Raw genomic sequence first — 12,226 nt, forward strand, 5'->3', positions numbered from 1 at the left:
AGGAAAGAAAGCTTTTTCCTCCACTTTTCTTTGTCAGTGATCGGGAAAGACTTCAAGAGTGAAATCTTATGAGTCCTCTGAGATGCTTCAGAGCAAAGGTGAATTCACCTCGTGATAAAATAAGCAGGTGAAAGAGATGATCACCTCTGGGATTTGCCCGTGGTAGGGTCAATGGCCCTGTAGTTCCCGTATTCAAGCGAATAAATAACACCAGGTAGTGATCCCCACCAGAGCAGTCTTTGTCTCTATTCCTCCTGGCTGCTGCTCTCCCACCGCGGGTGGAGAGAACGAACAAAGGAAAATCCCGTTACTGTCCCGGTGGCGCCCCGACGGGACAGAGCAGGCTCCCTGGGAGGGGGCACTGAATAATTGATCGGCATCGATTGCCTGCATGCGTTGGGAAGGGAAGCCGGGAGCATCCCCTGCATACAGCTCGGTCCTTCCCCCATTTGCTCTGTAATCCTATTCCATCATGTGCAGCTAGAGAAGGGGACGCAACTCAGCCTTCAGGCCTGGGCGGGGTTCTTGCGTTTAATCTTCTCTTTTCTCTTCTCTTCGCTGCTTTCCTTTCTCCCCCCTCTTTCCGTCTCCCAGGCCCAGTGAGGTCAGCTCATGAATATTACTTCATTTTCCTGAGCGGCTTTGGCAGCGCCGGGTACCTCGTGTGCGGGTGCCCGTCTCTCCGTTGCATGCATTTCGCTAGCCCGGAGGCAGACAAAGTGGTGGTGAGTAATGCGGAATCTGTAGACCCAAGCCTTTTATTTATTTATTTATTTATTTATTTATTTATTTCCATCTAGAAGGGAACGTTAGTCGGTATTCGGATGCAACAAACCTGCCAGGTATGAAGGGGACCTGCGAAAATCCTTCCGCGCCTTTTAAACCCTGACAAAAGGCAGCAGCTCTCCCAAAGCTTAAGCCCATCTCGACCTCAAAGGGATCTGGGAGAGCGAGAGGCGGGGGAAAGGGGCTGGCGGCGGGGAAAGCCCTGCCTGGAGCCACAGGCACGGGAGACCCTCACGCTGGCGGGTGGAGCCTCCGGACTTTTCCCTTTTGTTGCTGCTGCGTTTTATTTATGCGTTTTTCCTCCTGGACAGCTGTTCCCGACGGGAAAACCTGCGGAGACGCTGCATCCTGGCGCCACGTGGGTTTGCATGCCGGGGGGGGGTGGGGGGGGGGGGGAAGGCTGTCTGGCTGAGTTCTGTGAGGACCGAGATTTCGGACTTAAGCTTAAACGGGCCTTTCGTTGTACCAGTTAGAAGGAAAAAAAGCTAAAAATAACACCACTCAAACAGCAGGCAGTGGCCGGTCTAGAACTGGGACAGGCGCGGTGCGGGTTGTGCTCCCGGCACATCACGGCGGAGCCGGATGACTTTGCTGCGGTGAAACTTCCCGAAAAGATCCAGTTATAGTGCAGGGTTCCTGATTTCATTTCAATTTTGAACATTAAGTAAAAGGCATAATAATGAGTACGGTGCAGGACCTAAGCTGAGTCATGGCTTTTTACAGTTTCTTTAGGTTTGGATTTAGAAAAGTGGTATTTTGTGCCTGCATAGCTCTAACAATATTGCAGGGATTCTGTTTGTGGTGGTTGATAGAGATACAAAGAAAATCTCTTATAAAGTATGAATTTTGATAGGTTTACACTCCCATGCTACCTTTTTACTAATTAATGTCTGTGAATTTTCTGCCAAATTGTGTTGTTCTGAGTATTTCCAGTATGTTGGTTAAAAAAAAAAAAAAATAAGGATGGTAATGACAGTGCATTTGGGAGGAAACCCTGTGCTCCTGCCAGTGAGAGCAGAGCAAACACAGCCTCATTGTTTGGTGTGTTCCAGGGAGTGAAGCAATTGTCAGGGTATGGTATAGTGTCTGCAAGTACTTTGCTCAGCTGTGTTTCTTTATTCCCTGTTCTAGTCAGGACTACTTAAGCTGCTTTCTAGAAGGGAATCATTAGGCCCTGTTAGGAATGCTTTCATTTCTACTTCTGCCCTCATTGTCCCTTTAGGGATAGCTGAATAAAGCCTGTGTGAAAACAGTTTGTGGATCATAGCTATTATTTCCAGAATATACTAAGGAACATTAGCAACATGATATGGCTTTTAACAGCCCTTTTAAATCTGTTGTGGCCATGAAAACTCGGGGTTTGTCACTAAGAAGGAAAAATGCCATGTGAGCGCCCTTTGGCAAATACCCCACATCTCATGCTGGGTGAGGATATACTCCTTGCTTCCTCAGTTTGGAAAATCTCCTGGAGTGATTATACTTCAGTCCTATGTCAGCACAACCAGTTACGAAGTCTTAATTCCTGACAATGCTTCTGGAGGACAAACTGGGATGAATCGGAATCACGGAATGGTTTGGGTTGGAAGTGACCTTAAAAATCAAACTATTCCAACCCCCCCTGCTACTGGCAGGGACACCTTCCACTAGACCAGGTTGCTCAAAGCGCCATCAACCTGGCCTAAGCCTGGGTTTAGAAGCTGACTGAATGGTCCTTTTCCTTTATGGCGCTCAATTTCTGACACTTTTGGAGGCCTAACCTTGTCCTGGAAGAGCACCTCTCAAAAATGAAGCGGGTCTGTGGTCGCTTCCACGTGTGCAGCCCTTTGTACAGCAGCCCTTCCCCACTTGGCTGTGCTAGATGCCTGGAAGAGATGTTTCAGGTGGCAAACAGGAGTGGCAGCAACCCAGACCGGTACTTTGCTTGGTAGTGAAGTCAAGTGAGAGGGAAGGTTGTGAGTGGATGGAGATTCAGCTCGGATCCGGCAGCCCATGGCGTGGGGCACCGGGAACCAAATGCCCCTAGATGCGAGGGGAGCGGGAGCTGATCACAGACTGGGCCGTGCAGTGTGGCCTCCCTCCCCAGAGCCTCCCCGCATTGACGCTGGGCTTCAGCCTCGGCCGGCTCGTCCCTGGCCACCTCTCAGCCCGCAGATGCCCGCGGCTCCGGGATCGGATGCAGGCGGGGCGCAGCGGCGGCAGGGCGATGGCAGGCTGTTCGCCCGTGTCCCCGCCGCCCCGGGGCTCCCCTCTCCGTCCCCACCCCGACCGTCTTCTCCGCTTCTCCTCCCGCAGCTCTCAGGGCGGCGGCGGCGGAGAAGGCGGAGGACGCCGCTGGTGATGGACGTCTTCCCGAGATAGCCGCCGCCATGAGCCAGCCGCCTGCAGGGGGCGCCGCCGCCGAGCCTCGCCTCCACCCCGAGGGCAGCAGCGGCAGGAAGCAGCCGCGAGCCTCCTCTCCGGCCAGGGCCCGCGACACCCCTCCGCGCCCGCCGCCCGCCGCCGCCACCGCCGCCTCCCGCGTTCCGGCCGCCGCCGCCGCCAAGGCCACTTCAGGGCGGCCACCCCTGGGCCAGGCCCCCCGAGCCGCCCGCGGGCGCGCCGCCGACAAGCAGCCGCGCGGGGCCGCGCCGCCGGGAGCTGTCCACGCCTGCGCCGGTGCTGAATCGGCGTCCGCCGCCGGCGGGAAAGCCGCTGCCGAGGAGCCGCCGCGCACCGCCGAGCCCGCCGCCCCACGGGCTGCCGAGGAGGCGCCCCCTGCAGGAGGCGGCGGCGGCGGAGAGGAGCGGGAGGGGGCGGTGGCGCCGCAGCCGCCGCCGCCGCCCAAGCAGTGGCGGGTGAAAGCGGGGCGGTCTCCGCTGAAGGGCGCGGGGGAGGCGGCCCCGGCACCTCCATCTTCCTCGGGTGTGGGGAAGGGCCGCGGGGCGGCGGGCGGCGGCGGCGGGTACTGGAAGGAGGGATGCCTGCAGAGTGAGCTCATCCAGTTCCACCTCAGGAAAGGGCTGGCGGCGGCCGCCCAGATGCAAACCAAGGGCAGTAACCACAGCAGCAGCGGCAGCGCTTCCTCCGCCTCCTCCTCCGCGGCTGCCGCCCCGGCCGAGCCTCCCCCGGCCGCCTCCGCCTCCCCGCCTTCTGCCATGGCGGCGGCCGGCGCGGAGGGGCTGCGGCAGAGCGAGGCGGGTGGCGGCGGCAGGAGCGGAGCCCCCGAGGGCGCCCTCAGCCCGCAGCTGCAGGAGGAGATGCAGGAAGAGATGGAGAAGCTGCGGGAAGAGAACGAGAGCCTTAAGGTGAGGGGCTGGGGGTAACCGGGGCCGGGTGAGGGCCGGGCGGCATCCGTTTCCCCCGCGGAGAAGGGTTTCCCGGCCGCCCGCTCCCCCCGCACTAGCGCTGGAGGCAGGGTTAAGATGGCCCTGTTGCGGTCAGTGGCGCTTCTCTGCAGTGTTTTTAATGAGCCGGGTTGTATTTAGTTGGCGTCCCTGCGAGGAGGAGCTCCATTTTGGACGCCTTCTCCTATACGTGGTAACATTTGTGCTTATGACCCACCTGTTGCGTCCCTGTCCCCTTGTCGCCCCGGTGCCAGAACGAGATAGATGAGCTGAGGACAGAGATGGACGAGATGAGGGACAGTTTCTTCGAGGAGGATGCCTGCCAGCTTCAGGAAATGCGCCACGAACTGGAGCGAGCCAACAAGAACTGCCGGATCCTTCAGTACCGGCTGCGCAAGGCTGAGCGCAAGAGGCTCCGCTACGCCCAGACCGGCGAGATTGATGGCGAGCTCCTGCGCAGCATGGAGCAGGACCTCAAGGTAGATGTTGAGCAGGTGTCGAGGGGAGGGAGCATCTCAAAAGGAGACATGACCATGCTCGTGGTCCTCATGAATCAGGCATTTCCATCTGTTCTGTTGTACACCAGGTACCTAAACCAGCTTGCAGGATAGCAATGGCCAAGTGTACCTTGGTATTAAACACCCTTCAGTACATAGATGGTCCATTTTCAGCTTCAGTCCAATCATTTTTTGTGAAGTTAATGTGCAAGAAATGACTCAAATACAAATTAGGATCTAGTGGTTTGGTTTCTTTTAGGATGAACATGAAACATACCCTACGACTGCAAAATTAAACCAACCTCACTGAATAGTCCCCCTGACTTTGAGGGGATTACAGCACTCTTTAGTAAAGATTTCTTGGGACCATCAGATTGAATGCTTGCAGAGTCACCACATGAAATCCTGACATTGCTGGTGTCAGTGGAAAAGCTGCTGATACCTTCAGTGAAGCCAGGATTTTCCACATCCACAAGAAAGCATAGACACAACCCATCAAATTTCAGTGTGTAATCAACTGTATTTCATCTGTAACATCAGAATGGACCACAACCCATTGTTGAGGAAAAGTTTCAGTCCTTGTTTAAGGCTTGATGTTGGTAAAGTATCAGTCATCTTAATTCTACATCTGAATGGTCCAATTACAGAAAAAATACATTCTTTCTTGCACTAGTTGGAAGTTGTTTAATTTCTGTTTTCATCTACTAGACTTTGTTAAAGGCTCCTGCTGAATTCCAACTTTTTTTTCAGTTGACTGGTCTTCTGCCATTTCTCATGGAGAACCTGTGGGAGGAGAATTAGATATTTTGGACATTCTGAATGATGCTTAGCTGAATAATGGAGACATGCACCTTTGTAGGCAGAACTTGAATGTGAGACTTCATGTCCCAAGTGAATGTTGTGAGTCCATCTTACAGAGCTGAATTCTTTGTTGGCTCAGTGTTACTTTGTAGCAGCAATTCATACACTTGCAGGGCCAGGGAGGAAAATGGTGAGGGCACCTTTGCTTAGGTGCTCGCCTGCCATATAGAGATGCCAGTTAAGGCTTTAGGTTGAGCTGGGCAAAGGGCTCACTTGAATTAGGATTTCTCCCATGTCTTTCTCAATAACCATATAACTGATTCTTTGGAAAGGAATAGTGTTTTTGCAAAGTGTTCCCACAGATCATGAATGTGTTCTGCTTTGGAGCAGGGATGAATGCCTAGTTGAATTTGGGTGCTGGCTAACCATCGTAACTCATTCGCAGTTTTCTGTAATGTTCCCAAGCCCTCTTCTGAAGAATTTATATCCAAAGTAATGCTGTTCATTTTGCATAGGTAGTACATTAGGGGACATAACCCTTCATAGATACAATTTTGCACATAGCTGTATTAAAATGCATCTTGCAAGTTAGTCCCGTTTCCCATGTGATCTAGAATGCTCTGTAGGATTTCCCTGCATTAATTGCTACCCCACCAAATTTTGTGTCAAAAATCACTACCAGTAATGACTTTGTTATTTGGTAGTATTTACTTACCCAGCCTGTATCTATGGACTGAAGACAGATTCTGACAGGATGCTGTTAAAAATGTCCCCCATGATTTTCCATTTACTTTGGTTGGGCAACCAGATGAGCAGTTTAATACTGAGCGTAGGAAAAAAAAACATCAAGATATAGCCCTGTGGTGTGATTCTCAGCTCACCCTGCAGTCTCTTTGGAGTATGATTATAACTGAAATTCCCCTCCACTCAACCCTTTCTGTTAGGCATTATGGGTCTTGACTGCATGTATAGTGGGGGAGACTGTTGAATGATGTTTTGCTACACTGCAGTGTTGTATCTGTAATTTGCACACACTGGGTTTCTTGTCAGGGGAGGCTGAGTCACTAGCTGCTGCTGTTTCCTGATAGATCGGATTCTTCTTGACTGCTTGCTTACAATTATAATTTTGTTTAGAGTTTTAGTATGTTAAAGAGAATTCTTTGACACATAAAGATCATTCTAATGAAAGCCATAAAGATAGCTCTCTGAGCTCCCCTAGCTAATGGTAAGAAGGATTAATTATACTTTCTAATGTTCTAAAAAAAGCAGGAAATTAGGCTTTTCAAGTATGTGTCTAAATCACCATCATAACAGTGATTAGTATATATTTAAATATTTTTGGTGCATGATTATAGTTTCTGGTGGTTTCACAAAATACAAGGCAAGTGGTCTGAATGGCAAAACTCTCATTACTTTGTGTGAAGAAGAGGAATTAGGTTATGACAATGTGACTTTTAACTCCATTCTTGGGAAAATGTGTTAAAAAGATCCCAAACCAAGCAAAAAAAAAACATTAGTTTTCATTTTCATTTAAAATATTTGGCATCGTTTGAGTGACCACAAGGTCAGTAAAGATGTTTTTTGTGCATATTTTACTCTTTAAATGAACCAATAGCAGTTAATGCCAGATATTTAAGATAACTGTCCATGAAGAAGAGAGAAACTAACAGGGTCAAAATCAAGATGTGTCTGTTTGTTCTGTGCAAGTTACAGGTAAGGAAGGCTTGGAGAAGGTGGACCTGCTTTTAGATGCTTCTGCACATCAACTATTTGAAGACCATATACCTTTGTGCATTGCAAAACGTAAGCTAACAGTGGCTGAGAGAAAGTAGATTCTGCACTGTCTCCAGGAATAATGAAGGTCCTGTTTCACCATCAGCATAACAGAATCTAAGAGGGAGTTAGAGTTTAATGTCTAATGTGATTTACAGTAAAGTCCTCAGGAATTATGTACCATTTCTTGAAGCAGTTGACTTGAATTTGGAACCTTTTAGAATTCTTCCTGTGAGCATATTTATGTACCTGTTTCCTTACACATTGCTTCCATCACAACATCCAGAATTGATCTCTAAATAGTTACACTGCAGTAGTAATTTTTTTGTTATCTTTCTTTTGACATAACGTTTAATTTAGGTTGCAAAAGATGTGTCAGTGAGACTTCATCATGAGTTAGAAAATGTGGAAGAAAAGCGTACTGTAACAGAAGATGAAAATGAAAAATTAAGACAGCAACTTATAGAAGTTGAAATTGCCAAACAAGCACTACAGAATGAACTGGAAAAAATGAAAGAGGTTAGTGTTGCTATTTACTTCTACACAAAGTATTCGAAATTCTGAAATTCTTATTGCTGAACTAACTGGTTTTCTTCATATAACTTGTTTCGGGGTCACCAAATATGGCAGCCAAAAGTTGAAAGTTATAGAGTGCTGAAGTACACCTTAGTGATCGGGAGCTGAGAACAAACTAAAATATTTGATGTTTCCTATGCAAAACAGAAACCAAACTGTGGCTTTGCTTTTCCTATGCAAGGTGGGAAATGTGGAACTTATGGTAACAGAGTTCAGAGATGTTGAGACAATATACTTATGTTAATATACGTGCAGGAAGGGTGCTGAAGGGAGTCGGAGGCACCTAACTTTGCAGATCACGTTCCCCACGTTTTTACAAAGACCAGTGTTTTTGCCTTGCTAACTACTACTAGGGACTAACAGGCACAATGAGACTGGGGATCCGGCCACCTCCCCATCTTGTTCAGTCATGTTTGGAGTACTGTGAAGTGAAAGACTCTACCTGGCCTTTTAGTCTAAGCATATTTTTATGTTATATCTAATTAAACTTAAAAATTATGCCATTTGCCACTATATGGATGCAAGGTCCTGTGCAATTAAGTAAGGAGAAAATTGTATTACAGCAGAAATAGCCTGGTCAACAGAGATAACAAAGCACACAATAAAAATAAACTGTTAACTAAGAATGACTTCTCAGAACAAATTTTAGAAACAGCTCTCCAGTTCAGTGTTTTAAATTCAATGAATGCCACTCATTTTCACTTTTAGTAATATTCCCCAGTAGGAATGCCAGTGTCTACTTTGATCTTGTATGAAGCAGAAGAGATGTGTTTCAGTTGTCAAGAAAGGCAGGAATTTTTTGGTTGTATGATAAGTTACACAATTTTTAGGAACTGCAAATGCTTACTTTAAGAGATATACTATTAAAAATATTCACGTTTTCTTTACAGGAACTGAATTTCAAACATGTTAGTAGAGGATAAACAGGTATTTTTGTTCCACCTTCTTCTGCTTTTTCAGATAATTACAGATTTGAAAAGGGCATGAAATCTGAGCCTTATTCAGCTTCTCTCTCCTCTGCCTGAGACTTTCTTCTTCTGTTTTCATTCTGGTTTCTGCCATCAAATGCATCTGTTTCCAGGACTATCTTCTGTATGAGAACATGATCTTTCTGTAATTATCCTTGCTTGGCTTTACTCCAAGTTTTTCTTGCCCATCCAGACTCTACCTTTTTGTAGACTCCCATTTCTGAATCCTTTCTTCCTGCCCTCTGATAGTTCTTACCACTGTAAGTTTCTTTTGTCTTGCGTCTTCAGATTAAAGTGAAGTATAGTAGCAGTTTAATAGCTTGTGTTCTTTGGGTGCTGTGTACCTGCAGGAAATTAACCCAGTAAATAGGCTTCTGTCATCAGTCTCATTCTCCTTATCCTGATTCTTCCCTGTGTCCCACTGTGCTCAACTATGGTTCTGTTGCTTTCATACAGCTCTCTGCTTCTTTCTTTTGCTAATATGTCTGCCTCTTTCTGTTTTTGCTGTTGGTATCAATGGAAGGATACTGGAGACTCCAGAAGAGGGTGTCATGTTTGAGCTAGGGGCTCTTCTACACAAGTTAATGAAGCTGAAACAGATGGACAATTACTACTGGCATAGAATAGGGCACTGAGCTAGAATGGAAAAATGCAGTAAGACTTTACACCAGAGTAGAAATGGAGTGGACAAAGAGTCAGAAATACATCCTTATGCTGAACTGGAGAGGAGAACTGCCATGCCCCGTCTTTACATGCATTATGATCACTAGGCAGGAGTTTTCATTTATGTGTTCCAAACAGGCTGCTGAGTCCCTTCTAGTAGAAAGCTGGTTTTCAGGCTAGGACTTTCAGCACAGCATGGGGGAAGCTGGAGGATGGTTGAGGAGGTGCAAGTCAGAAAAATGCAAGTTTGAAGTGAAGCCAAATTATTATGCATTTTGCAAGCATGCTATGACTTGGGGGACTAATGTAAGAATGCTGATAAAGAATACTAATTCTTACAGATTTGAATTGCAGAATCTGTGAATAAGCAACCCAATAAAACCAACCCAAAGCAATCTGAAGTGCATTAGAATTTTTCTATGACAAATGCCTTTTCTTCTTTGACAATTGAAGGGTTAGAGCATCTTAAATATAATTTTCAGATAGTCATAATGTTGATTTTCTGTTTGCTTGTGAGTTATTTCTTCTAGTTTCATGGGTTTACAATCCTTTCTCATTTCGGTGCAGCCATTATAACCAATGGAACCTCCTGCTTAAGGAAATTCTCTACTCAGCACATATGAAAATACAGAGTCAAGACCTTTTGTCTGGATTGTGATCTTCACCTTATTGAGCTTAGAATTAATGAGAGGGTTAATCTCCAAAGACAATGAAACATTTTTATTTTACAGCATAACAATGCTCAGAGTGTGTAATGACTGATTTCTGTGTTTTTGCGTCATCAAATGTACTGCTAAACCAAAAAACTTTTCAATTCTTCTTAAAACCTACTTATGTATAACTGCCATGGGAAATTTCATCTCCCTTCATAATGCACAATGTGAGATAGCAGAGAATGGTTAAAAGACCTAGTAGAAAATGTTCGAGGCAGAAGTATAATTTTTTGTTAGGCAGTCTCCAGAACAGAACCAAAGTCAAAGTTCTCTTTGTGTAGATTCTTTATTGTTTTAAAAAACATGGCAGACTTAACTGGAAAATTATATAAAACATAAACGCTAGCAGATGTGTTTGTGTAGAGATAAATCTAGAGTTCTCCAGTGAACATTTGGGTGAATATAGACTTGTGACTGTATTTGTCCATTAATAGAGATATAGTTGACGTTTGCTTTCTTGGTTTGGAGCTTTTGGAAAAAATATTTATAATATATTCCATTTCAACTAGAAGTTGTGGATGGTAGCAGAAGCTTGTAAGCATCCAGGATTTGGAAGGTGTTCCAGCAAAGCATACATTTCTATAAGCTACTTTTCGGTCTCCCAACCCAAGTTGTTTCAGTTAATGTTATTCTTGTTTACATCCACACAGAAACATAATTTTTTTAATTGGCATTACCAGTTCTCAGAATTCATTTGTAGCAACTGCTGTTGATTTCCTCTTTATTATTTGTTATTATTAATTGGAATGCTTTTTGTGAAGCTGAAAATGAAGTAGAGAAACCCGCCTGGACGCATTCCTGTGTAACCTGCTCTAGGTGGCCCTGCCTTGGCAGAGGGGTTGGACTAGGTGATCTCCAGAGGTCCCTTCCAACCCTAATGATTCTCTGGTCCTGTGAAATGTTTCCTAGAAGAAAGAGAAGTCAACTATAGCTAGATGTATTTTTTTCAGATATAAAAAAATTAATGAGTTGTAAATTAATTCATTAGTATTAGTTAAGTAAAGTTCATTACTTCGTTGGTAACTACTTGTTAAAGCCTAGCTAACTCTCTTGTAGAGCTGATCATAGTGTGAACTAAGAATTCATTCATTTGCTGTAACTATGTAGGAAATGCTCCGTCAGCCATGCTGTAGATGGTTTGTTGTGAGACAAAGTAGGGGGGAAAATATGACAGATGTACTGGACCTTGGGCTTTACAAATCCTCATTGCAATGTGGATATGTAACTGCAAGAGGCACCATGTTTTTCAGAGGCATATGTCTTTCTAGAGAGAGATAGATTGCTCTGTTAGAGCTGTAACCTGGGTGGATAAAAGACAGCTCAGTTCTTCCAGCCACGTTAGGGTGATGTTGTCAATCTACCATTTGCTTCTTCTAAACCTAAGTTATTAGCTCAGGCACAGAACTTGTGACAACTGTAGCTACATGGAACGTGAACCAGAGATGTGTTTTGTTCCTTCAGTTCACGCTGTAGGCAGAGGAGTTTATGCCTCCCTGCATGGGTCTGTGTTTTGTTGGAGTGGTGCCTGTCTGTTAGTCAGTCTGTTTTATATGCTGCATAGAAATGGAAGAAGTCAGCAGGGTCTGGGGAACTGGGCACTGGACCTGGGAGGAGGAATCCGAATTCTATTCCTCATTTTGGTACTATCCTGCTGTGGGACCACAGGAAAGTAATTACACTTTTCTGCTTACTCTTTCAACCTTTGCTGCTCTGTTTATGCACAGGTTTGCTCTCTATATCTCTGAGTGCTCAGGCTGAACAGAGATAAGGAGAGTAGCCGGAAATTTTGCAACAAAAGGTGCTCTAAAAAAAAACCCCACGAACCCCCAAAACACCCCTCTCCAAAACCAAAAACCGGAGACCCATGAAAAGAACCGGTAAGGGATGATCCCATCCTAGTCCCCGTGATCACCAATATTAGCTTGTCCACTATGCCTGACAAAAATCCAGTGTGTGTCTCCTTTTTGACAGGCCCTTCTCTCTCTAAGCTCCTTCTGCCATTTAGCCACAAACACTTATTTTCAGTCTTTCTCCTATAGGTTAGAGTCTCAGGTTCTCTCTCGTGCGCTTCATCCTGTGTGTGTGGGTTTTTTATCTCAATTATTTATTTTTTTTTCACAGTGTGT

The 12,226-nt window shown here is 45.9% G+C and overlaps 1 protein-coding gene across 4 annotated transcripts in view; it reads left to right on the forward strand.

The window, feature by feature from the left end:
* The first annotated feature begins 548 nt into the window (after nt 1-548).
* The window catches only part of SOGA3 (SOGA family member 3), a 33,835-nt gene continuing 22,157 nt past the window's right edge, over nt 549-12,226 (forward strand). For 2 of the 4 annotated variants that reach the window (XM_057409093.1, XM_057409084.1), the window contains exons 1-4: nt 550-725; nt 3,079-4,070; nt 4,364-4,588; nt 7,541-7,699. In XM_057409093.1, coding sequence (XP_057265076.1) covers nt 3,153-4,070; nt 4,364-4,588; nt 7,541-7,699 — 1,302 coding nt within the window. In that variant the 5' untranslated portion in view covers nt 550-725; nt 3,079-3,152. Of the gene's footprint in view, nt 726-3,031; nt 4,071-4,363; nt 4,589-7,540; nt 7,700-12,226 lie in introns of those variants that run through there. The other 2 variants (XM_057409103.1, XM_057409112.1) reach the window with 2 other exon arrangements.

Source organism: Pezoporus wallicus, unplaced genomic scaffold (genome assembly GCF_028554395.1).
Source record: "Pezoporus wallicus isolate ANWC-B61680 ecotype Strahan unplaced genomic scaffold, APGP_CSIRO_Pwel_v1 contig_3817, whole genome shotgun sequence".
NCBI lineage: Eukaryota > Metazoa > Chordata > Aves > Psittaciformes > Psittacidae > Pezoporus > Pezoporus wallicus.